Source organism: Biomphalaria glabrata, chromosome 9 (assembly GCF_947242115.1).
Source record: "Biomphalaria glabrata chromosome 9, xgBioGlab47.1, whole genome shotgun sequence".
Taxonomy (NCBI): Eukaryota; Metazoa; Mollusca; class Gastropoda; family Planorbidae; genus Biomphalaria; species Biomphalaria glabrata.
Genome location: NC_074719.1, coordinates 39,322,648 through 39,350,014, shown reverse-complemented (window position 1 = coordinate 39,350,014; position 27,367 = coordinate 39,322,648). Strand labels below are relative to the sequence as shown.

At 33.3% G+C, this 27,367-nt stretch overlaps 1 protein-coding gene across 1 annotated transcript; it reads left to right on the top strand.

Moving 5' to 3' along the window:
• The first annotated feature begins 3,230 nt into the window (after nucleotides 1–3,230).
• On the top strand, nucleotides 3,231–25,369 carry LOC106065516 (uncharacterized). The gene is made up of 11 exons (XM_056041888.1): nucleotides 3,231–3,516; nucleotides 5,061–5,251; nucleotides 6,664–6,831; nucleotides 7,773–7,996; nucleotides 9,109–9,279; nucleotides 13,247–13,365; nucleotides 14,960–15,020; nucleotides 15,120–15,193; nucleotides 18,763–18,928; nucleotides 19,756–19,888; nucleotides 22,390–25,369. The coding sequence occupies exons 2-11, from the start codon at nucleotides 5,076–5,078 to the stop codon at nucleotides 22,481–22,483; spliced, it is 1,386 nt and encodes a 461-aa protein (XP_055897863.1). The 5' UTR covers nucleotides 3,231–3,516; nucleotides 5,061–5,075; the 3' UTR covers nucleotides 22,484–25,369.
• The last annotated feature ends 1,998 nt before the right edge of the window (nucleotides 25,370–27,367 follow it).

The window sequence follows — 27,367 nt, the reverse complement described above, 5'->3', positions numbered from 1 at the left end:
ACATTTACAGCCATATATCTCAATTAATTTTCCCTTTCTTAACCTACAAAATTAAATTAATTACCTGTAATTCATAAACCGATTGGTCAATTTTTGACCGATTCGTGTTTTGCTGTGCACAATAAATGTTTGTGCAAAGTTTCAACTTGATCCTAGAATGGAAAGTGGGAAACATGACGAGTACGAAATTTGTACCAGACGGACGGGCAGACAGACAGACAGACGGAGTTAGTAGATCTTATCTTATCTTATATAATACAGACGTTACTTCAAAGAGAAGATAATTACGTCCTATGCGTCATGCATTCAGTCAATGACTTAAATTCTGCCAAGACAATGGTTTTCCTGGCTAGCTCAGGCAACCCATTCCATGCTCTAATAGCACTAGGGAAGAAGAAGTATTTGTACAAATTTGTCCTAGCATATGAGACGAGGAATGTACCTTCATCTTTGTGTCTTTATGAATATTTTTTTAAATTGTGTTTTTGTATTTGAAGATTATGGTTCAGTGTTTTATGTATAATTGCTAATTTACTTTTGAGTCTTCTGTCCTGAAGGCTTTCTAAATTTATTGATTTTACTAAAAGTGAATATTCGTTTGTTATGAATCGCACTGTTCTATTTTGTGTCTGTTCCAGTTTCTTAATGTTTTCTTGATTTGAGGAGTCCCAAACAGAGTATGCATATTCTATTATTGGCATAACCAAGGTTAAATAACATTTTAGTTTCATGTTCTTATTTGATTTATAGAAATTTATTTTAATAAACCCTAATGCTTTGTTTGATTTGTTGATAGTTTCATCAGTATAATTATTCCACGACAGTATTTCATTTATTACAACTACTAAGTATTTTGCGTTTTTATTCTGTGGTCTTATATATAGATATAAGCTTCTGATTCTTATATAGAGAGGGCTTTCAATTAGGAAAGTGTTTGCTTGACTTCATGGTACGTTCAGGGCGGTCTTAGGCATAGACAGGCGTGTAGGACCTCTTATTGTCGGCGGCCTCGCAAATGACACTAAGCAGTTTTTTTTAAGAGAAGAAATAGCGAAGCATGTTCTTTAAATAAATTACGTAATTTTATTTATTTATTTATTTTTTGCTATTTATTTTTTATTATTCTAATTCGTCTGGAGCCTCCAAGCCGGCCTGGTACGTTAGAGTTCTGAGCTTGAGGCTCAGTGTTCTTTTGCACTTAAGAATAAATAAAATACATTATGGCTTTTATATAGCGCTACTTTCATGCTTATAGCATGCTCAGAGCGCTTTGGTCTAATCTCAGTTGTGGACCAGTGGGGGAGGATATATCTAGGAGAAGATTTTTCCGTGCTGCCTTCAGGCGCTCAGTAAACACAACTCTGCCCGAGTCGGGTATCGAACCTCGAGCCCCCTTCATAGGTAGCCAAGCCAAGTTCAAGCGCACTCTCGACCACTCTACTCAGAAGAATGGTTTTATCCCGTAATAGCATTGAATTTGATGGAAGACTTAAACGAAATATATATAGGCCTAGTTACGACTTTCTCTATCAGCCTTCTATAAACACTACTCAACACAACACATCTAATACAAGAACTGACAACAATATTTTTAAATAACATTGTGGCGGTTTATTTAACTACATTAACAGCCCATCATCATCATCATCATCATCAAACTACATTTGAGTGAGTGCTTGAGAGGCTCAAATCCTCTCTAGCAGAAACCCTGCTGTCTTGCGTAGTGCATACATGTCACCATACAGGTCGAGAATTTTTGGTTTCCCAGACCTGTCGAGACGGAGATCAGCAAGTCTGGGGCAGTCAAACAAAATATGAGGCACGGTTTCCTCTTCTTCCCCTCAACGGGGGTACCGTGAATCAAAATTTGTCCATAGCCGTGAGAAATATCAACAGCCCATTAACACCAGTACGCTACCCTCACAATCTTACCATTAAATATCTGCAGGATAATCCCGATGATATAAGAGCTCACTAAACTCCTCCACGAGAGATTAATTGATGTAGCAATACTACAGGAGACTCTTACTGGAAAACGGTATTCCAGTATAACTGGTAATGTAGCTTTCAAATGTAAGTGCACAGTCTGCCGAGGACTAATAACCTATGTTCGAAATAACTTGGTTACTAAGCATGTCCAATGACATCTGGAATAATACCTTTGTTTTTGACGAGATAATGCACGGGTGACAAATCTCAATGTTATATCGCATCACGTCGTGCTTTCTGTGCACCAAAGGCATCTCTAATATCATCTAGATTCTAGATCATTGCTGTCTAGTATTTTTAACTCAACGCGAATAGCAAGAGTATATGGCATTAATGTTTAATGTAAAAAAAAAGTAAAGCATTCATTTGGAGGCTCCATCAAATATGAACCCGGGGTAACTTTCGAATTTGTACCCCCTCCCTCACACTAGCTACGCCACTACGCCAGTCAGATATTGATCCAATATTTGTTTATTGGAGATAAATTACGATTATTTGCTAATTCAAACGATGGCTTTGGTTTCAATATAACTAGACTTTAGATGTTCTTACTTAGACTTAGATCCTCCCGCGCCATGTGTCAACACAAAGGTCTGTCACTGGGAATGTCTGAAGCCTCTTCCCACCTGGTGTCAACTGTTCTAATGTCCTCATGAAAGTGTGGCGCCAAGTTATACGAGAACGTCCCTACTTGCGATTTTCTCGTATTGTTCTACATGTCATCACAGCTCTTGGTATGCGTAATTCATTCTGTCGGATGACATATCCCAGAAACCTCAAGCGACGATCGAGCAGTACCTCAATTTAAGTCATCAAACCCAGTTCGGCATAGAATTTCTTTGTTTGAGACCCGATTTCTGAAACTGACTTCTGAAATATGAAATACTTAAATATATTTGTTGAGCCACTTTAATCATTTCTCGTTTGTTCGATCAAGCCCTGGCTCATATGTTACTAATCTATTACAGCGCAGCCCCTTTCAGACCTTGAGGTCTATAGGCCAAACGCACTACCAGGTAGCCATCAATAGGAGCTTCAAGTCCTTATTAATCCTATCTTTTCCGTTTGAAAAACACAACTATATTTAAAAGTCTCCTAAAAAAGTATTAAATGTGCTAAAAATATGTATGCAATTGGCCTATTAAAATAAGTCATTTAATGAACTAAATACTTTATTATGAAATTAAAAGTCGAAATAAAAAAATAGATTGAACATTTTATCTGCCCTGTTGGTACTTGTCGTCAAGAACAACAAGAATGGCGGCATGTCTCTACTTGCGGCCAAGATTTAGAATTTAGGCCTAGATAAAGACATGATAATATTCATAATAATAATAAATATTCATTTAAAACAATAAAACATCGATTCGACAATTGAGTCGAGTCACATAATCAGTCACATTGGCATTGGCATTAAAATTGGACTTTTGGTGGTGTGATTCACTGATTCAGTGATTGATTGTCTTAGTCTTAGTCATTAGTCTTAAAATTATTAAACGACTTGTGAATACAACCCGTAACAAACACGTGAGTGTGAAAATAAATAAAATCTAGATTATAAAATCTAATTGATCTACGCCTAGCTCTAAATCTAAGTAATTCGACCATTAATTGAGTTTTACATTTAATTGAAATAGGCTAGAATGACTAAATTCTAATTATTCTAAATCTTTTTAGATTATAGAAATATAATTATTATTTATAGATCTTAGTCTATAGACTTATTAGAGTCTAGATCTAGACCTAGATCTAGAATCTATAAAAATAATATTAAAATATATCTTCGATTCTCGCTATTGGCTATATACTATAACTATAATCTAGATAGATCTAGGCATTATTTAGATTAGATCTAGGTAGATCTAAATCATTATTCATTATAAAGAGTAAATCTAAATCTAGATTTTATATAGATCTAAAACTGTAGTCTTATTATTGAATTAGATTCTATAGTCATAGATCTAGATCTAGAACAGTGTTTCCCAAATTGTGTTCCATGAGACCTAAAGAGCTAGTGTTTCACAAATTACTGAAATAATTAACTAGTTGGCAAAGTGTTCTACTAAACACTCTGAATGTGTTAAATGTTGTGTTTTGGAAAAAGTTTGGGAAACACTGCAATATGCTATAATTATATTAGGCTATATTATATAATATGTACATACATTCACTAGATCTTTTATAGCCTGCTATGATGCTATAGCACAGTGATGCTCAAAATACATCCCGCAGGTCATATCCAGCAAGCAATGTGGTTCCATCCGACCCTCTGAAACGTCGGCATAAAGTGTAGAAAAAAAAGTTGAAAAAGTATCTTTCCCTATATTAGGATCTCACTTTTTCTCTGACCTTTAACATTTGTGCATTTATGAAATGGGACTCTGAATGTAGAATTTTCCTGGAAAAGTTGAATTTATCTTTACTTTTTTTGGTTTACGCGCTGGACTGTCGTTCAGATTTATCGATGGTCTCAGGTTCAAACCCTGCCTGCTCACATCCCCCATTGTCCTGAGGGAGGTTTGGACTAGGAAGTAATTATCTTCAACTCTGAAGGAACATCCAAAACATGTAAAACATTTTACAACATATTTCTCTTATAAGGAAATTGTGGCTTTTTAAAAAAAATGTCATCAGGAAACCAATATGGTGATATTCTTGATTTGAGTCAAAAATAAAAGATTGTTATGCCTAGAGATTGGAGGATTTATGAGAATATTTACCAAAAAGAGACAAAATGAGTCGGTGGTAAAGCTATCTACACATTGCTGCTCACATTCTTAGTAGAGAAATAAAGCCCTTTTCTGATGCAAAAAAAAATGCTTTAAATTTCTCATTAATTAATATAAGTGCTAGATCCACAGGTTTCTTATACTTTCAAGTCAATTTCTTCTCCTTTTTGTATCGTTTTGGTCATGTGGCCTGCGACACGAATGTCGTATATTATAATGGCCCACAGGTCGATTACGTTTGGCATCACTGCTATAGCATATAGCTCTCTATAAATTTTGTTTGATTTTTATCAACTAGATAGGTTTTTAAAAAATAAGTTTGTGTTTATATTTTATTGCTAGAATCTACTAATAGACATGGCTGAAAGTAAAAGTGAAACAATAGAATTAGGTGAAGGTGTTGTGAGTGAAAATGACAAAGACAATGTCAGTGAAGAGAAAGAAGAAATTCCACCCTTGACTTACATAGATTTTACACCTCAGTGTCTTGGCTCAACATTTGATGGAAAGGAACCAGACTTTGCTGATTTTGGGTAATGGATTAAAAAAAATATATATTTTGTTAAATTAGCATATTTTACAGAATGTAAAATGAATAAGTCTAAAATTTTTGTAAATATTTTTTAAAAATACTTTTTTTTAGTATTGTTCTTTGATAGACCTTTGGGAATTTGGTGTCAAATTTTATCAATGCAACATTGTTGTTTTTGTATTTTAGTATTTTTTTAAGTACTTGTAAACTCAGCACTGGATGTTCACATTTTTAAATCACATAAAAGGCCTTTAATTAAATAAGGATCATGAGTATATTTTCAGTCTGCTATTTGGCAGTCAAAATATTTATAGAATATAACAAAAAGGCTGCCTGGTATGCCCTTCACTTTCATTATGATGGACACAAGTTCAAACTCTGTCTGCTGCCATTCCTTGCCATTCTGCAGGAGGTTTGGGATTGGAAGTAATATTGTTTATTGTAATAATTATAATAATGTTCAATGCTCAAATTATGTTGGAGCATTTAGATGACTAGAGCAATAAATGAGATAAAATGTGCTCTAAATTTAAAACTGGGTATATGAAGCTCATTAGCTAGGGATAGCAGTTTATCTAGGAGAGAAAACTCTGAAATTAAACAACTGTTACCTAGTAAATGATCTTGGATAATCAAAGGATATGGTAGCACACCCAAAAAGAAAAGCAGGCTGAAGTTGGAGTCAGTTGGTCTCATGGTGCATAACAAATTTACATGAAACCTCATAAGTCAAATGAAATAATTGCTTTTTTTTAAAGTTGGATTTTATAAATGATCTGATAGATATTTTGGAATTTTCCAATTTGGATTCATACTCTACTAGTTACTCTCTTTATGTTCTTCTTTGTACACAGAATTTTGTTTTGCCATAGCACTTTTAATTAACATTTTAGCCAACATTTTTTTTTTATATTTGTTGAAACACGTTGTTAAGTTATGCACTTTTTTATTTAGCTATCAGAATTAAAAAACGACAAGTCTAGAATTTTAATGTTATTTATGTACACAGTTATATAATATTAAAACATAACTATATTCTAAATTTTCATAGAATCTATGTTAATTCACAATTGTAGGTATTTATTATTGTAGATGGTGCTGTTAGATGTTAAAAAAGCCCATTATACTATTTATTTTCTTTTTTTTTTGTTTGTAAAATTATAACTTTTGTGTTGAGTTAATGGGATCAAAAACAGGCTTTGTTTTTCAAAAACAGTCTGACCATGTTATGGATTGACATTTGGTTAAATGGTCTGACACTCACTTTTCCATGATTGCTCTCACACTACTATTTCATAGAAAAATCTTTTGATCTAGAAAAGTGTATGTGACTAATTTGATGTAAATGTCATAATTTAAATACATTTAAACTTAACTTTTACTTTAGTGTTATCATTTTTTTTCCCTTTTTAGAAGTGTCATAGAAGGAGCCAATCAATGGCTGCTACAAAATCCTCAGTTTTCTGTTTTCAAATGTGAAACTGTCTCAACTAAACTAAACCCAGACTTTTCTTTGGATAATGATTCTACCCTGAGCCATATGGCCTCCAATGGGAAAAATGTATTTGTCAGAGTTCTCAGGTTGGTTAATCAAACAGGTCTATTAAAGAGTAGATAGTATGTCTGAAGAAAAATAGCAGTCAAGCCTAATAAATATAGATATAAATAAATATTTAAATTAGTAAAATCTTGTAAGATCCTTGTATAGTGGGATGTATGTGGTCGAGAGACTAAGTACGCTTGAACTTGGCTTGGCTACCTAAAAAGGAGGCTTGAGGTTCGATGCCCTATTCAAGCAGAATTGTGTTTACTAAATACATAAAGGCAGCAGGGAAAAAACCTTCTCCCAAATACCCCAACCTCTTACACATTTTTTTATAACTCCTATTCAAAACACATTTCAGCAGGTTGTATTGTGCAATATAGGGTTAAAATTGAATATTTGATATATCTTGTTTTAATGCTAATGTAAAAAGAGTAAAGTTCCCTTTTGAGACCTTGTGGTCTATAGGGCAGATGATGTAAAGATCATCTGTTTCTGTGGCCTACAGTTAATGAGGGTGTCATGTGGCCAGCACAATGACCGACCGCCTTTACTTTCCCCAAACTAATGTCAGCTACCCATTAGAGCTGGATGGACTCAGTGGCGCCCTACCGAAATAAAAAATCTCAGTGTTCACCAAGATTCAAACCTGGAACACCCAGTACAGAAGCCAAGCACTTTACCACTCAGCCACTGTGCCTCCATAACTTTAATGAGAAAGAGTATTTTTCTAAATACATACAATTAAGTTGGGACTTTAAAAAAAATGTAAAGAATTTTAAAATATTACTTACAATATTATATAACAGGGTTTGTATTTAATTATTTTTAAAATATAAAATAAAGGTTTTATAACAAATATTTCTACCTCACAATGTTTGTATTGTTTTATTAACCAGGTTAAAGTGTTCTAAATTTTCTTGCATGTAATTTTTCCATGTTTCTTTATTATATTCAGAAGTAAATAAAATTCTTCCAGGTTATGGTTGATTCCCAATGTGGACCCCAGCGGTCCAAGTCAACAAATTGGTTACATCACAGTTTTGCCTGACCACAGCAGCGGAGATTTGAAAACATTTTTAAACTCACTGGTTGGCATAGCCACTAGCAGACAAATTGGGGACATCACGTTCCCTTCATTCGACAACCTGAGTCAGACTGTGGAGAAACTCAACAGACACTTACAGACTAAACCCATCCCAGGTGACATGGCATTTTAGATTATAATGTTTTATTATAATGGAACGAAGCAAGGAAGAAAAAGTGAGAGTAAAGTTTATGCATATTTTTTTCTAGCGGAGTGGCATAAATCACTTGTTTACATTACTCAATAGCTCTGATTTCTGGTTTGAAAAACCCTACCCTTATGATCCTAAGCAAAAAGAGGTGATTCAGAAAAAAAAATTAAATAAAATAAATTTTGAATAAAAAATATCTCATAATAAAAATTAGATAAACAATTTAAAAAAAAAAGCCTAGTTAAAAAAATAATTCTATTAATACCTTTAAAACATAGACAAGCTTAAAAAATACTCTATTTCCTGGGTAGGCCTTAAATACAATTTGATATGAGCACTTTGGTTTAAAAAATACACTGACAAAAAAACTATATCCTGTTTTCAATAAAAGAAGTCTCCACACTTCTGTTCTAGTTTTGAATGAGATATGATGAGCTCTTCTGATATGGACATTTAAAAAATTGCTTTTAGCGTCCAACTGCATCTTAACACATTTGGCGTTTAACGGAAAAAATTCATCCTACCGCAGTAGCAGCTATTGGATTAACAAGGGGCTTAATTTCAAATCTATACTCAGACAAATAATTTGAAATTGTGGTTTGACTCTGAGTTGTGTTAACATAGTGTTGTATCGCAGCATGTAAGCCTTCCAAGATACCTCCACCTCTGAATGTTCATATGATTTTAGACATCTAATCTATATAGGACAAGCATAAAAATAATCACTGTAGTTTTAAAAGAAGGATTAACCAAAGATAGTAGTAGAAATTATGAAAACAATACAACCTACAGTCTGAGTAGTTGAACGGTTGAGTTACTACAATCAAGATAAAGATTTAAATGTAGTTAAGACGCAGAACTAAAACTTTTAACCAATTCCTAATGTAACAGTCCTCAAACTGAGCAAAAAAATAGTTCATTTTACACAATTAGGAACCTTAGATTGTGCACCTTATAGGGCATTTAGGAACGCAAATGAATGATTTAATTTAAAGATTTCCATTAAAGTGTCTACAATATAATGATGTTCATAGTGTATTCATCTATTGAAGTAAAAACTCTATGTTGGTGTTACAGGACATATCCTTAGCATGGAGACACTGACATTCAAATGTATGGAAGCTAACAGTTCTGACAAACTTCTTCCTGAATCTGGGTCCTGGACTGAAGGAGGTGGCAATGCAAAGGTCTTCCTTCATGCTTTTAGAATTTACTACATTGTAGGAAAGCCATGCTTTGAGCAAGTCGGTAAGTTCCTTTGCATCCATAGCAATAAATATCATCTTTACAAAACTGCAGTCTTAAAGAATATATTTAGTGTATGAAATAATTGTTTGGGTTATCAGAAGCTATAGAAGTAGGGTCTGCCTAAGGTGGATTAGGGAGGGGCATTCAAAGAGGATATGGTTTACGGTTTCAGAGGGGTGGGTGCAGTGTCTGCAAAGGGGTAGTTGTGTGGAGTTTATTTTGTTCAGGTGGTAATTAAAAACATAACCAACACCCTGTACGGCAGTGCTAAACAACTGAAGAAAACAGCACACTTTTTTTCCTTGGCACAGTCTGCAAAAGAGCTCACAGCTCAGCAGCAATAAAGCTGGCTAGAAGAAGAAGAAGAAGAAGAATCAGAAGCTATTTAAAACATCTATTTAACTGTTTTATTTTAGATAAGATGGGAAATTTTCATAAGTCAATTGGTGGGAGGTTATTTAAAACAATTAATTAGCTGTTTATATTAGATAAGGGAAATTTCTCCAATGTCAAGTGGTGCAATTTTGTGTTACACATGTAGACATTATATATTTCCCTTTAATGATTGAATAGTTTATATGGTTTATTATAATTTAATATAAAAGAACAGTGAACAATATACAATACACTTTTTAATCAACATAAAAACATAATGTTAGAAGTGACATGAATCTTGTATGAAAGGAAAAAAAACGATCAGCCTTGAAATGATTTTTGTTTGCATTTTTGTCATAACAGTAGCCCAATATTTTACATCATTTCTTATTTCATATACTAGGACAAAGTTGTATAATTGCTCCATCTTCCCTAGTACCATTAGAGCATGGTATGGGTTGCCTGAATCAGTCAGGAAAACCAATGACTTATCAGAGTTGAAGTCTCTAATTAACATTGATGACTAGATGGATATTTGCTAAGGATGTAATAACTTTCTCTTTTGAAGGAATGTCTGTAATTTATAATTTCTATTATACTTTCATTTTCAACCTGTTTGTGCAAAGCTTTAGTTTGTCATTTTGCAACAATTGCAAAGTGCATAAAAAGGTTTTAGGCTACACCAAAAACTAGCACAAATAATTTCAGCATGGATGAAACACTAGATTTTTACTCTTTCACTTCAAACTTATTTAAAAACAAATAGGTAATTAGGTAACTAGTAAGAAGATTTGATATGAATATTAACTGCCTCACATTAAGATATTGTTAAAATTATACCCAAGAGTTGTTTTTATTTTCAGTTTTCGAAATTGATGTTCAATTTAATATCCTTGACGTTTAGTTTATTGTGAATATCTCCAATTCGTGGATGAATCCCAGTTGTGTATTGTGCATGAAGTCTGATACTTGGGTTTCGCAATTTGAGATGACTTATGCCTAGAAAAATGAGCCTGTTTATACTTTTGCTAAACTCAGCCAAAAACTCTTTAATCTAAAAAAAAAAAAAAAGTAAAATAAAATGGAGGTCTACACCAAATATTTCTTGAAATAAAATTGGGCTCTATAGTCACTATTTTTAATTTCAGGATCTTTGAGTGCCTCAAAGTCCACCCAGCTCTAATGGGCGCCTGACATTAGTTGGGGAAAAGTAAAGGTTGTTGGTCATTGTGCTGGCCACATGACACCCTCGTTAACCATAGGCCACATAAACAGATGACTGTTACATCATCTGCCCTTAGACTGCAAGGTTTGAAAGGGAAACTTTACTATAGTCACTATTTAAGAAATGATCTATGATCATCATTTTAAGACTGAAGGTGGCCAAATCTATAATTTAACCCTACTGTCAACTTAGTGGCACTGAACAATTATGACTTTTACTGTTTAATTTGATCAGCATTCTCATGACATTTTTTCTTATTCTGTTACATTTTAAAATGATTCTTTGAAATTAAGATTTTGAAATGTCAGCAGTACCAGTGCAAAGTAAAATTATAAGATAATTATCTTCTATTTGACTTTCCTTTTACTGTTAGGGGCTTAATGCTCATAACATTATGAGATCTTAAAAGGTCCCTTTAGGAACAAAAGAAAATTGCATTCAAATAGCACAAATCCCACAAAAGGCAGAAATTTTATCTTATAAAAACACAAATATGTAAATACAAAACACAAGAAAGCATTCTGAGTGCAGAAAAGCAGTCAGCTTAATTAGTGTTTGAAAAATCAATAGCAGCTACTGAAACAGACAGACTCAGATATCAGATTAATTAAAATAAAACAATAGAGGCATAGTTTAGGACATAGCAGCCAAGTGGGGAAGTACATGAAAGTCTCAATGAGGGTTTTGAGTTAGAATTTGGGCCTAAGGAAATTAAAAGTGTGTGATTTTTGGTAATTTCTTAATTTATCAATCTTTTTCTTCTAGCTACGATGACATACCCACTGTCAATTGAACAGATTCCTAAACCTCTAGGTCTAAAAGTTAACTAAACTTACCATCTTTAAATTATTACAATGAAAACTATTAATCATTTCTTTCATCAGAGATTTTATGAAAGTTAATTTTGGTTAGAATTGCACACTCCATGCAGCACTTGCAAAACTCAAAATAATATGGAAAGTCAAAAGCATAGCCCTTGACTCTAAAATCAGATAGATTTTTCACTGCCACATTCCTATATGATTGTGAATCTTGGACGCTGACTGCTGATCTTGAAAAGAGGATCCTAGCACTGGAACTAAGATGCTACAAATAGATCCTTGGTATCACCTACTAAGAATGCCTGACAAATGAAGAGATTAGAAACAGGACTAATACAGCAATGAAACCCCAAAGCAACCTGCTAACCAATGTAAAAAATGCAACTTTCAAACATTTGACAAGATTACAAAAGTCCTCAGGGCTTAAAAGACCTTCTTACATGGAACAGTACCTGGAAAAAGAAGAAAAGGCAGAAAGAGAAAGTGATTGAAAGACAACACAAAAGAACAGACAGGCTTGTCATTGAAGAAAATTCTGTCCAAGGGAAAAGATGGAAAGAAATGGAGAAAAACAGTTGACAGATCTTGTGTGGTGCCCCAACGGTTTAACAGACTAAGAGATAGGTGAAGGTGAACATGTAAGAGCAGTTAGCTAGTTATTGAGAGAAGAAAATAAAGAAAATATGGTGAAATATATTATAGCTAAGCTACGAGAAGGACCCGCACAACAGACTTCCAGCCTGGCCTCATCATCTAGCTGTGACCCATGTACCACAAAAAGATCAATCCAGAGTTATCTGGTTCTGTGATTACATGCCTAAATCATGCCCACATTTTGTTCCACACTTGCTTTCTCAAAGAATTATATTTGAATCAAACACATAAGGCTTCTTCCAAAGACTGTTTTTTTTTGTTTGTTTTTTTTTCAAAATGTGTTTCTCTTCATCTTATCACTCAAATAATTGTTGTACCCTGGTGCTGCTGTTATGTGTTTCTGTTCTGTGTTTAGACCTTAGAAAGCCCTAAGCTATTTGAGATATGGGAATCACTCCCCATTGATCTCACACAGACAACATGCTACACTACATTCAAAAAGAACATTAAGACCAACCTGTTTAAAACGTTTTAGATTAGTTTGTCATTTTAGCTCTCGTGTTTATGTTTTTAATGCTATCAAAGTGCCTTGAACCTACATTCTGTTTGTTTATAGCGCTCTATAAGTTAAATTGTTATATAAGTTATTATTATTAAGTCCATTTATTATGTGTCAATGCTAAATATTTCTTTGGGGCTTTAAGCTATTGCTTATGTTTCCTAGAAATAAATCTGGCTTTGGTTACATGACATGTTTATTCATTGTTTCAGCACTAAATCTATGCTTCAAACTCCATTTATGAGGAGCCTATAGCAAATCTCATAAATTTTATTGCAGATTGAATATTAAATACAAGTAGTAACCCAAAGTCCTTTATATAGTGTTATAAATCCAGTTAGATGTCTTTAATATTTATGCTCAATAAAAACTTGGTATGACGATTTTCAAAAGGTTTCTACGATGAGGCACCAGAGATTATGCAGTCTAAGGAAGGTCTTGATCTGAGGATAAAGTTTGCCACATTTGAGAAGACACTGAGCAAAGCATCCAATTGGTTGAAAAAGCAATCAGTAAGTCTGACATGTTTTTGTTTTAATTCTGTTCAATGGTGTTTTTTTTTTTTTTAATTAACTGTGTCATTTAAACCTGGAGGGGGTGGAAAAATCCAATAAATTTATCACTTCATTAAAAAAAAAATATGTCAATTACATGCAAAGAAAATGGTTAAATATCATCTTTAACTTTGCATGTAAATGACATCATTTTTGTTGTTTTGGCTTGATTTGATTTTTCTTTTACATGTTACAGATGTTCCTTTAGAGTCAAAGATTATTACATCCTAGCCCAAATCTCCTGCCTGACAGAAGGGTTGAAAGCAGGTGGGGTTTAAACTTGGGACCATCAAGATAACAGTCCAGAGTGCATACCACACAACTAGGCAGCCATCTAACAATATCAGTGTCTTATCTCCTAAATCTAACAATATCTGTGTCTTATCTCCTAAATCTAACAATATCTGTGTCTTATCTCCTAACATCTAACAATATCAGTGTCTTATCTCCTAACATCTAACAATATCAGTGTCTTATCTCCTAACATCTAACAATATCAGTGTCTTATCTCCTAAATCTAACAATATCTGTGTCTTATCTCCTAACATCTAACAATATCTGTGTCTTATCTCCTAACATCTAACAATATCTGTGTCTTATCTCCTAACATCTAACAATATCTGTGTCTTATCTCCTAAAATCTAACAATATCTGTGTGTTATCTCCTAACATCTAACAATATCAGTGTTTTATCTCCTAACATCTAACAATATCTGTGTCTTATCTCCTAACATCTAACAATATCTGTGTCTTATCTCCTAACATCTAACAATATCTGTGTCTTATCTCCTAACATCTAACAATATCTGTGTCTTATCTCCTAAATCTAACAATATCTGTGTCTTATCTCCTAATGTCTAACAATATCTGTGTCTTATCTCCTAACATCTAACAATATCTGTGTCTTATCTCCTAACATCTAACAATATCTGTGTCTTATCTCCTAAATCTAACAATATCTGTGTCTTATCTCCTAACATCTAACAATATCTGTGTTTTATCTCCTAAATCTAACAATATCTGTGTCTTATCTCCTAACATCTAACAATATCTGTGTCTTATCTCCTAACATCTAACAATATCAGTGTCTTATCTCCTAACATCTAACAATATCAGTGTCTTATCTCCTAAATCTAACAATATCAGTTTCTTATCTCCTAAATCTAACAATATCTGTGTCTTATCTCCTAAATCTAACAATATCAGTTTCTTATCTCCTAAATCTAACAATATCTGTGTCTTATCTCCTAACATCTAACAATATCTGTTCCTTATCTCCTAATATCTAACAATATTTGTGTCTTATCTCCTAAATCTAACAATATCTGTGTCTTATCTCCTAAATCTAACAATATCTGTGTCTTATCTCCTAAATCTAACAATATCAGTGTCTTATCTCCTAACATCTAACAATATCAGTGTCTTATCTCCTAAATCTAACAATATCTGTGTCTTATCTTCTAACATCTAACAATATCAGTGTCTTATCTCCTAACATCTTTTCAATACTGGCAGTAGGTGCACAGTTAATATTAAATTGTGATCTTTTCAGGGCTGCCGGATATCCAACATTCAATCTGTATATGTAAAATTGGAAAGAAAATATGGATCAGGTAATATTATATGTTTGTTTTTTTTACTATGATGGAAATATATCCTTTTAAATTATTTATGAAATGAAAGTTGAATAATTTGGTTCAATCTATGTTTAGGTCCCTGGATACTAGACTCTCATGCCCCTGGTTATGCTGAAAATCCTGGACTGAATGAGTCTCGTTACACAAAGGTATGGCTGAGTGTTAATGAATCAAGTTCTTTTTTAAATGAGATGTATGTCTAATTTGGAAAAAAAAACTTTCCTGCTCATTTAAAAGGATGTTAAGTGTTTCTTAAACACCATCCCAAACCAAACTCACCAACCACTAGCCAGATCCACTCCTGTTAAACCTAAATCTACTAAAATTAATACAACAGCCTCACTAAACAAACCTACTAAAGAAGTAACACCAAAATACCTTAAAACCTTAGTAATAAATTTTCAAAGCATTAGGAACAAAACAGCAGACTTAGAAATTTTATTAGAATGTGAGAAACCAGACATAATTGCAGGCACAGAAACTTGGCTACATCCTGAAATTTATAATGCAGAAATTTTCAATAGTAATTATGAAATTTTTAGAAAAGATAGGGCTGATAATCATGGAGGAGTTCTTTTAGCAATAAAAAACACTCTTATAGCAGAAGAAATTACCTTACCTAACTCAAAAAATATAGAATCAACATTTTGTAAAATTAATACCACCTCAACATCCCTAATAATAGGCAGCATTTACAGACCACCAAATTCTAGTTTAGAATACATGCAGGAACTATGTAATCAGATTACGACACTTAAAGAGACAAATAAAAATGCAGTTTTTTGGATTATGGGTGATTTCAACCTACCTGATATAAATTGGAAAACACTAACCATAGATAAACACCAAAACCTTAAGGACATAAATGAGCTTTTCATAGAAACTTTACACAACCTAAGTTTAGATCAAATCATTAAAAAGCCAACTAGATTAAACAACACATTAGATCTCTTCTTAACCAACAAACCTGGATTAGTAGTTGATTATGATATTATCCCTGGTCTATCAGACCATGAGATCATAAAAATACACAGTCAGATAAAAGCAGTAGCCAATACAAAACCCAAAAGAAAAATCTTACTCTGGAATAAATGTAACCTAACACAACTACACCAAGCTGCATTAAACTTTCAACAAACATTCTTATTAGAAAAAGACATTAACCAACCAGTCGATGACCTCTGGAATTTCATTAAAAACCATCTTAAAAGCATTATAGAAAATCAAATACCAACTAAATACACATCAAACAAAATAAATAAATGCTGGTTTAATAATAGACTAAAGAAGCTTTGTAAACAGAAGGAAAACCTATATAGAAAATTTAAAGAAACTAATGCAGAAAGAGTTTACAAAAAGTATATACAAATTAAACACTTAACCCAAAAAGTAAGCAGACAGCTGCAGAGTGAATACATAAACAATGTAATATCTAAAGACAACAACAAAAACCTATGGTCATACATTAAGTCTAAGAAAATGGAAACAACAGGCGTAGCGCCATTAAAAGATGAACATAACATAATACATAATGATAATGAAACTAAAGCAAACATTCTAAACAAATACTTTGCATCAGCATTCTCAGCCCCAGGAGACAAAGACATATTACTGAATTTGAACCAAGTAGACAACATAGAAGATATAGTAGTACAAGAAAATGGAATTCAAAAACTATTAGCCAACACCAAACCAAATAAAGCTTCTGGACCTGATGGTATTCCAGCTAGATTACTCAAAGAAGTAAGTAATGAACTAGCCCCAGTGTTCAAAATACTCTTTCAGGCTTCGCTTAACCAGGGCAGAGTACCAAAGGACTGGAAAGAAGCTAATGTCACCCCCCTATTTAAAAAAGGAGAAAAATCTGACCCAGGAAACTACAGACCAGTATCACTTACCAGCATCACATGTAAAATCCTAGAACACATAATATGTAGCAACATCATAAACCACTTAGACAAACATAATGTCCTCACACCATACCAACATGGCTTTAGGAAATATAGATCATGTGAAACACAACTAATAGGACTAATTGATGATTTTTCAAAAGGTTTAGATAATAGTGAACAAATAGATGCTATCTTACTAGATTTTTCTAAGGCTTTTGACAAAGTTCACCACCATAGTTTGCTTAAAAAATTAAAATATTTCGGCATTAATGGTCCACTGCATCAGTGGATTAAAGACTTTCTGATAGGGAGAGAACAAACTGTAATAATAAATGGCTCTAAATCAACACCGATAACAGTAAACTCAGGTGTACCTCAAGGAACAGTCTTGGGTCCACTACTATTTTTAATTTACATAAATGATTTACCAAATTGCATTACTTCAGGAACAAAAGTCAGATTATTCGCAGACGATTGCATAATATATAGAACAATAAAAACAACACAAGACACAGATATTTTACAAAGAGAATTAGATGAATTACAGAAATGGGAATCAAATTGGAGCATGTCTTTCCACCCAGAAAAATGTCAGTTGTTAAGAGTAACAAAAAAACTAAAACAAATTAATTCCACTTATCTTATTCATGGCAAACCAGTAACACAGACTAAAAACGCAAAATACCTAGGTGTTATAATAAATGAAAAACTGTCATGGAATCCACATATTGATGAAACTACAAAAAAATCAAACAAAGCATTAGGATTTATTAAAAGAAATTTCTATAAATCAAATAAGAACATAAAACTAAAATGTTATTTAACCTTGGTTAGGCCAATAATAGAATATGCATCCTCTGTTTGGGACCCCTCAACTCAAGAAAACATTAAGAAACTAGAACAGACACAAAATAGAGCAGTGCGATTCATAACAAACGAATATTCACATTTGACTAGAGTAACACCTTTAGTAAAATCGCTAAATTTAGAAAGCCTTCAGGACAGAAGGCTCAAAAGTAAATTAGCAATAATACATAAAACTCTGAACCATAATCTTCAAATACAAAAACAAAATTTAATAAAATACTCTGAAAGACACAAAGATAAAGGCACATTCCTCGTCCCATATGCTAGGACAAATTTGTACAAATACTCCTTCTTCCCTAGTGCTATTAGAGCATGGAATGGGTTGCCTGAGCTAGCCAGGAAAACCAGTGACTTGGCAGAATTTAAGTCATTGGTTAATATGCATGACTAAATGCATGACGCGTAGGATGTAATCATCTTCTTTTTTGAAGTAACGTCTGTATTATATAAGATAAGTTTTCACTAGCAACACCACTCTCCCCTGCCCATCCAAAAAAATATCTATCTACATTCCCGCCCCTTGAAAAAGTTCCTTTAACATGTCCATTGTTTTGCTTCCTCTGGCCACATTTTTGTGTTCTTGCAAATCTCAGATGGTAACTGCAGTACTAGAGAATATAATCCTTGTAATGAAACTGAGATAAAAGTAAAGTTTCCCTTTTAGACCATGCGACCTATGGAGCAGATGATGTTAAATTTATCTATTTCTATGGCCAATGGTTAATGAGCAGGGTTTCATGTGACGCCCCTGAGTCAACCCAACTCTAATGGGTATCTGACTTTAGTTGAGGAAAGTAAAAGTGGTTGGTCATTGTGCTGGCCAAACGACACCCTCAGTAACTGTTGGTCATAGACATGACCTGTACATTATCTGCCCTTCAAATCACAAGGTCTGAAAGAAGCACCTAACACTTTACTTTTATACATATATATTTATATATAATGTTTGTGTGTTTCAGGTCATTAGATTCACTTATATCAAAGATCAAAAGTTGAACCAAGCCAATCCGTACTCTCAAGTCACCCTTACATCAAGACTCTTTATTCCTTGTAGGATAGAAGGCAGATTATTTGAGCCTCTTTCAAAGACTGTCATGAGAGTGGTCAAGTGGCTCAGCAAAACAAGTTTGTGGCCATTTTTTTTTTTAAATATACATTGAAGAAAATATTATGCTTGAACTTGGTATTACCTTTTATGTTGTGTATTTTAGTCTTTTAGATCAACTTGTCTTGTAAAATACAGACCTCCCTTCAAAAGAGAAGATAATTATGTCCTGTGTGTATCTTTGTGTTTATTTTCTAAAACTGAACAGCTCTCTTCACAATTATTGATTGTTTGATGTATCTAACTTATTATCTGACCCTATACATGTACCCAGTCCACCCAGCTCTAATGGATATTGACATTAGTTGGGTAAAAATAAAGGCAGTATGTCATTGCACTGGCCACATGACTCCCTCATTAACCATGGGCCACAGAAACAGATGACCTTAACTTCATCTGCCCGATGGATCGCAAGGTCTGAAAGGGGCAACTTAACTAATTTTTACTACTTTATATGTACCTACGATTAACGTTTAACCATTACGCAACCATCTCCAGTGCATCTCCTGGCCACACCTACAATACACACTCCTTTAAAGTTAGGATCCCCATTGTGAAATTGTGGTTTAGCCTCACTGTGGAGAAAATCCTCCTTGATTGCCTCTGATACCAGGTTAGGAGAAGAAAATATTTTCTGCTAATACCCTCAGAACTCTCTCAGTTGAGACCCTGGGAAAGTGCTGGGTTTCATCAGGAATTCATAGTTGATGACCGAAATATAAGTTACAAAGTCTTAACACATATTACTCTTACATTTTTTTAAATTTTTGTTTTAGTCATATTATAGCTATCTCACTAAGGATTCTTAAAGTAGATAATGAATACATAGTTTTTATACATATTACAGAGTTACCAGTATTTGCTTGTGAAACTGTCAAATATCATTTGACTAGTGATAGTGAAGGACAAGGGTTTAACAATGAAAGGTTGGATGCTTTAATCAACAGCTTTCAGGGTCAACATTATATTACATGCATCAGGTAATTATAGCAATGTCTTAAAATGTCTTTCTTTAGGCTGTTAATTTAGATAGACATTATACATGTTCATGCTTATATTAACAATAGTTATGCCCCTAAGTATAGAATTTTTTGTGTTTAACATTTCTTGATCCCTTCTTGTGATTAATAATAAAGCACTGTCTTTGATTCTGAAGATTAAGAATAAGTGTAGCATTTCACATGGCCTGTATATTTTGTTGTCAAGTAAAAAATGACAGACAAGCTTAATGTATTTTAATGTCCTTCTGAGTTTTGAGAAACTGAATAATAAAATTCTATAGTACATTACATTGGTTAACTCACCCTCATCTATTCTTTAGTCTGATGGACCTTTGGGGCATCACACAAGATCTGTTGACCATCTTTCTCCATACTTCATGTCTTTTGCCTTCGACAGAATCTCTTTCAAGACATGCCGTCAGTTATATTCTTTTGTCCTCCCATCACTGTCTGTCTCTGCTTCTTTTTTACTGGTACTGTACCCTGAAGGAAAGTCTTTGCAACTTCTGAGGAACTTGTGATATTACCAAGGAGTTTTAGTTTTGTATTTTTTTTTTAATTTTTAGATTTTATCAAAACCTTCTAACACTGTTTATAACATATATAGAAACAGTTTTTCTTCATATGATATATTTCTATGTTATTAAATAGAAATGTATATAATATAAATAAGTCAATTTTTTTCCACTGATTTAATTCAGATATGTATGCAATCTTGTATGGCTGCAAATCTTGGCCACTGACTAAAGCAGATTATTGATAGTTTTTATTCATGTGATATATATATATATATATATATCATTGTTGTTTGATAGAAATGTATTTCTTATAAATATATAATTATATGTCTCGACTGATATACTTCAGCTATATATACAATCATATTATATGCCCATTACCAAACCAGAAAGAGCAATTTAATTCTTTGACTCCTAACTGACGAATACTAAAGTTGATTTGACCCAATTAAATTAAATTTATTTTTGTTTTTATAAACTTTAATTTGTATGATATAAAAAGAGCATGCATTCTTCTACAATTATATACCTAATATATCATTTCCTGATTACATGCAAAAAAGTTTTTGAAGTTTAATTAGTGAAACATTAATGAGCCAACTAAAGAATTCCATCTGTATGTGGAAAATAATTACAGAGAGAAAGAGTTAATATTAATGAAGTTGGGATGCTTAGTTTTAACCATTCAAATGATCTCAAATTAGAAGGAAATGCGATAGAATCCTAAGGTACATGAGACCTTATAAGGTCCTGGCAAAGAATCTTCAAAGTAAATTCAAGTGTTCCTCCATGTCACAAGATACTAGGCATCCCTTTCTAGAACATTACCTAGAAGAAGTCTGTCATGTGCCAGCATTACAGAACTGTTCAGATGTACTTTGGGAAGTGCTATAAAGATCAACTCTGATGGCCTCTTTAAGACATGCGTTTGAAACACAAACGAAAAAAAAAACCATTGCCGAAGTCAGGCAAACATGTTGACTAGAGAAAAATAGACTCACAGAATGTCTGTGTCTGCATTCTGTCCCAGTGGCACGACAACCCTTGGAAGGTTCTGGCCCACTCAGCACATCCCTCAATTCAGATCTTTCCTGAGCCTTTCATGTTCATGCCTGAACACTAGGCTTTTGTAGATCTGTCTCTACATCATCAATTTATTGTATTCATGGTTGGCCTATGGGCTGCCTGACTTTTGGCTTTTGCTCCTCTGTTCTCTGACATTCTTTCAAGCTGAGCTGCTTCTCTGTATTCTGTTCTTGTTCATTTTTGTCACTATAGGTGGGTCTTAATACAATTCATACATTTCTGGCTAGTGAGTTTCCTTCACTCAGTTTCCTCTTGTATAGCACCATAGATTTTTCTAAGTATTTTCCTTTCCCAAGTATTCAGTAGCTTTTTGGTTGTCTTTATCATCATCATCATCATCAAACTCCATTTGAGTGAGGGCTTGAGAGGCTCAAATCCTCTCTTGCAAAAGTCCTGGACAGAAACCCTGCTGCCTTGTGTAGTGCATACAGGTCGAGAATTTTTGGTTTCCCAGACCTGTTAAGACGGAGATTAGCAATTCTGGGGCAGTCAAACAGAATGCTATTCCTTCACCCAGTTTTCTCTTGTATATCACCATAGGTATTTGTAAGTATTTTCCTTTTCCAAGTATTCAGTAGATTTTTGGTTCTTTATCAGTGTCTTTGTCTCACTTGCATACAAGGCTACTGGTCTTATTATAAAAAAAGTAAAGTTCCCCTTTCAGGGCTTGCAATAGGGCAGATGATATAAAGGTCATCTGTTTTTGTGACCCATTGTCTTATTATACTTTTGTGTATTTTCTTTGTCTGCATTAGATGTAACAAAATATGCAGGTTGCAACTGTGTCTGCATATCCTTATTAAAATGACCATATGTTGTTGTTTTTTTCAGACATAGCATTAATAAAGAAGTATAGAGCTTTTGTTATTTTTGCAGGCTTTATTTTCCTTGTACCTATGAAGAGCCCAAGCCAGACCCATCAGATCCTGAAGATCTTGGCTGGTGGGGATGGGCTTGTGTGGTTTCCTAAGACAAAAGATTGACTTTTAAGGGAAAGAAACATCAATTAAAAGATAACTCTTCATGACTGAATGTATTTATTACCCATAATTGCCTGATCACATTTTTATAGACATATAATTTTGCTTTTTAAAAAATGTTTTAATTATGCAGCCTCACAAAGGAAAATCAGAGTAGATTTAAAGTCTTAGTCAAAGTAAATATTTCATAGAGATACCATTTGAGGCTTAATCTACTCTACCTTAAACATCTGATGTTATCAATATTATGATAATGGTTCTAGCTACAAAATTCGACAGATACTACATACTATTAGTTTTTGTATGGTTGTTTTTTTAATGTTATTTTCCAGCAAATCTTGAGCTAAAACATTTGTTTGAGTTTAGGAAGAATCAAAAGAAAAGTTTTGAAGGGAAAATGGTTTTGTTGACGTCTGATTAGTGTTTTTTTTTTTATTTGAATGAATAGTCGTTAGCAATACTGCCTTCAAGAGTTTCAATAAAATAATTTTGTGGGCTTTTTTTTTTGAAGTCCACGTAACCTGATATTATAATCTTTTGGAATGAGTTTTTTTTAAGTTTGGTAAGGCTTTTAAATATTTTTTTAAAATCATATTTTTCGTATAGCATTCATTTTTGCCATTTTTTTCAAAATTTTGTTTACTAATATGCCTGAGATATCCATGACATGTTTTTGTTTTTTTTTTATATAAAAATAAAATTTCATCTGTTAAGATAATTTGTATGTATTGTCTGATAATTTGTATGTATTGTCTGACCATCTTTTGTTTTGTCAGTTAAATCTACTCCTATCCGTTGAAATTCTCAAGCTTTTTGGTTAAAATCTAGACGCCATTCTTTTGAAATAGTCCTTGCTCCTGTTGATACTAAATATTTGTTTAAAATGTCTATCAGTTTAAGAAAGACATGGAGTTCCGATGAGCAAAGAAACTGCTATTTAAATCAAACTATATATACAAAATAATATTTCATATTGTAGATGTACTGCCATAATATTAAGTTATTAACAATGTTCTTGATAAGGTCTGTCAAATAACATTTATATTAGCAGTTACATCATCATATTTTAGCTCAATGTTGTTAAGTTCCTTTTATACCTTGTGATCTAAAGGACATATGTTGTAAAGTTCCTTTCATACCCTGTGATCTAAAGGACATATGATGTAAAGTTCCTTTCATACCCTGTGATCTAAAGGACATATGATGTAAAGTTCCTTTCATACCCTGTGATCTAAGGGACATATGATGTAAAGTTCCTTTCAAACCTTTGTGATCTAAGGGACATATGATGTGAAGTTCATCTGTTTCTGTGGCCCATGGTTTATGAGGGTGTCATGTGACCACCACAACCATCTTTATTTTTCCCCACAAAATGTCAGGTACCCATCAGAGGTGCCCTAAAGATCCCAAAAGTAAAAATCACAGTCATCACCAAGATTTGAACTCAGGAACCCCATTATGTAAGCCTAGTGGTTTAACACACAGCCATCATGCTTCCAGCTCAATGCTGGCTGTAGTTAAACTATGGTGAAAAACAAACAAGGAAAACTAATCCTTCAGTATTCACAGATATCTTATATGTGTTTGTTTTTTCCCCCTTAAATAATTGTACACTTTTATTCTCCCACACCCATACTGGGATTAAGTTGAAAATTGAAACAATTATTTATTGTGCCTAACAAAATATGAAACAATTTAAAAATCAACAGATTAGTCAATTAAATCTTGGTAATTAATTATTTTGTGTAATATCAAAAAAGGGAAATAACTTCTACATTCCTGAGTGATACAGTTGCATATGCAGAATTATTCCCCTAAGATAAGCTTTTCTTTAGAAAGGATTTTCTTTTTCAATCTAGCCTCCTTTTTATTCATGGTTTCCAAGAACAAAAAATTGATTTATTTTTTAACACCTTTTTTTTTTTGTTTTATTTTTACTACTATGTACTGAATAATTTATTTTTTTTTTAGTTTTTATTTGTTGTAATGTTGATTCTGTCTGTTCTGAGTGGGATGAGCACACTTCAGCACAATGTAATCATCTTCTTTTTTTTTTAAATTAAAGTCTGTATTTGACAAGAATGTTTCATTTGATGTTAAAAGATTTCAAGTTTATAGTTATTTAATGCTAATACCAGTATACATCTAGGTTTAATTTATGGTAAATAACATGTCTCTAATAATACTCAAACTTCTATACATTTGTGATTAATGGTAAGAACAATATATCTCTAATAATACACACACTGATAGAAACCTGTTAGACTAGACTAATTATTATATTCTACTTTTATGTATTGAGGGACTTCTGAAGCTTTGTAGCATTGCCTATTTAAGTCGTTTCCATTTGTAAAACTTATATCTATTTCTGAATTTTAATTTTCCTACAAGGCTTTCAATACCCCCCCCCCTTTTTTTTCCTCCTTTTCTGCTGACAATTAAATAACCATTACACCTTTCATTGGCTTACTCATGTCACGTGTGTACAACATAGATCACTGATTTTTTATCAGTACATTGCAATAACATAACTAGCCCGACAAAACAAGTATATTGACTATCATGTTGTTGATTACCTTTTATGCTCTCCATCATACAGACTAGCTGTGTTCTTTGTATTAAGCTTAGAAGCTTTGTTTTTATACAATGGTATTTAATTTGGTTGTGATGATGTGTTGTTTTTTTTCTTTTTCCTTCCATTATACTGCATTCAATATAACACACTCCTATTCACTGCACCTGCATTAATTTTTTTTTTTTTTTTGATATTTTGTTAAGCACTGTGATAAGTATGACTTTATTTTTTACAAATGTCTTAAGAACTTGTTTTACATGATTTTTATCGCAATTATGATTAAAGATTTCTGAGGGTTGGACATGTATGTGTTCTTGAATAACTTTTGTGGGGAAAAAAATATTGGTTTGTTATGCATGTTTGTATGTTCCTTCAAAATTGAAGATTATCCCACATGACGGTTGGTGTGTGAGGTGGGGGGGGGGAGTAGCGGGCAGGGTTTGAACTTCGGACCATCGTGACAAGGTGCATATCACACGACCTGGCAGCTATCTCTGCTAGCTTTGTTATTTCTAAATTGCCGTGATGAAATAATTTTGCGCCTAAAATATAGACGATGTTAATATGGAAATATTTTATTCAAATCAAACAGCTAAAGAATGTTTGACAATCACCTCGACAAAAACAAAATGCAAGTAGAATCTTCTCTCCGTGCATAACGTTTTCTATTACTGTTGTTTCCACCACCCTAGAGAGGCTTCTCGGCCTCGAAATGGCTTTCAAAGGAAAACGTTTATTAGAGGAAACGAGCAGTAAGATAAAGAAGTAAAACAGAGCCTCTGTTGTGTTTACAGATGTGTTAACTTATTGTACTGGAGGAAAGATTGAAATATTACCCACACAGCATTGTCACTATTCACTCACCGTTACTCAAGATAGGTTTCCCATGGCAGAAACCCGAAAGAGAAAAAGAGAGGAGAGATATAGAGAAATAGGAAAAAAAATTATAGACAAATTGGAGAGAAAAAAAAAAAAGAAATGATTAAATAGATAGATGCATAGAATAGATAGATAAATAATTAGATGAATCGATAGATATACTTGATATGGTTAAAAAGTGATTGTGTATTTTCTGCCCAGCACCTATGCTGGACGAACAGCGTTTTAATTAAAATCCAATTTACTTTAATTACAGTCTAAATCTACGAACAATAGAAAATGCAGCGCAGTATTGATTAATTAATTCTTGCTGGCCCTAAGCTGAAGTTTGTGTAAATAAATCCGGCCCTGCACAGATGGTTAAAAAAAATGCGTTTTTTTTGTGTGTTTTAGTTTTCAACTTCACCTACCCCTTTGTCTTTTGCAGCGTCGGGGCACTACACATGATCAGTCTGCTATCTTTCTTCATTACTTCTGTCTTTCGCCTGGAATAAAATGCCTTTCAAAGACAGGCCCGTCCATTGTCTTCCCATCACTTTCTCTGTCTGCCACTTCTTCTTTTTCTTGGTACTGTTCTCTTTACGAGCCCTGAACACCTGGTGATATGGCCATAATTTTTTTTTCAGTTTTCATTTCTGACAAAGATCAGCAGACTTATTAAATATAAACTTAAGACATGGACGTAGCGGGGAAGGGGTTTGGGGTTCAAAATATCCCCACCTTGAAATGAAATTCCCTCCCAATCAAAATATTGTAAACAATGACATGTTTTCTTACCAATTGCTGGGCTCCAGTTCTTAAGTAAATCTACGAGAATTCAAACAATAGATTTCAATCAACCTAGGACTATGACGATTCTGAATGCAAAACTTTTTTCGCCTTGTGGTTTACCAATCATAAGAAAAACTTCGTGGGTAAAAATGAGGAAAATGACCTTTGCGCAGTTTGTCACATACGGTGCTACACACTGGCAGAACGCTTGACGCCGCTAATAAAAAAATGAAGCCTATCTTATGTGTCATTCTTATGCAGACATCAGTTGCATGGAGATGATTTAACTGATTGGTCTATGTTAGTGAGATCATCCGAGCATAACTACTATCGAGCCTTTCATCTTATTGGTAGCCTACTATTAGAAAAACTTTAGTCGTTTAACGACTGATGAGAGCTAACATAATACAAGATCTCCATTTTATGTTACTTTTATTTTACAAATATGTATTATTCTAAAACATTACGTTTTTAATTGCGCAAGAATCCCTGTTAAATATTTCTTTTTACTTTTTTTTTTTTTTAATTGACTGAGGGTATAGACTTTGTGGTAGCTGGATTGTAAAGCGCTTGGTTTTCAGAATAACACTGCATTTCGGAATAGAGATAACTTAACTGCGATATTGTTAAAAGGCTAATGTAGTAATTA

Excerpts from the sequence above, each read along its gene's own strand:
- LOC106065516 (XM_056041888.1), top strand. The coding sequence starts at position 5,076 with ATGGCTGAAAGTAAAAGTGAAACAATAGAATTAGGTGAAGGTGTTGTG. Across the intron at positions 13,366-14,959 it reads ATTGGTTGAAAAAGCAATCA|GGCTGCCGGATATCCAACAT; the intron begins GTAAGTCTGACA and ends TGATCTTTTCAG. Across the intron at positions 15,021-15,119 it reads GGAAAGAAAATATGGATCAG|GTCCCTGGATACTAGACTCT; the intron begins GTAATATTATAT and ends ATCTATGTTTAG.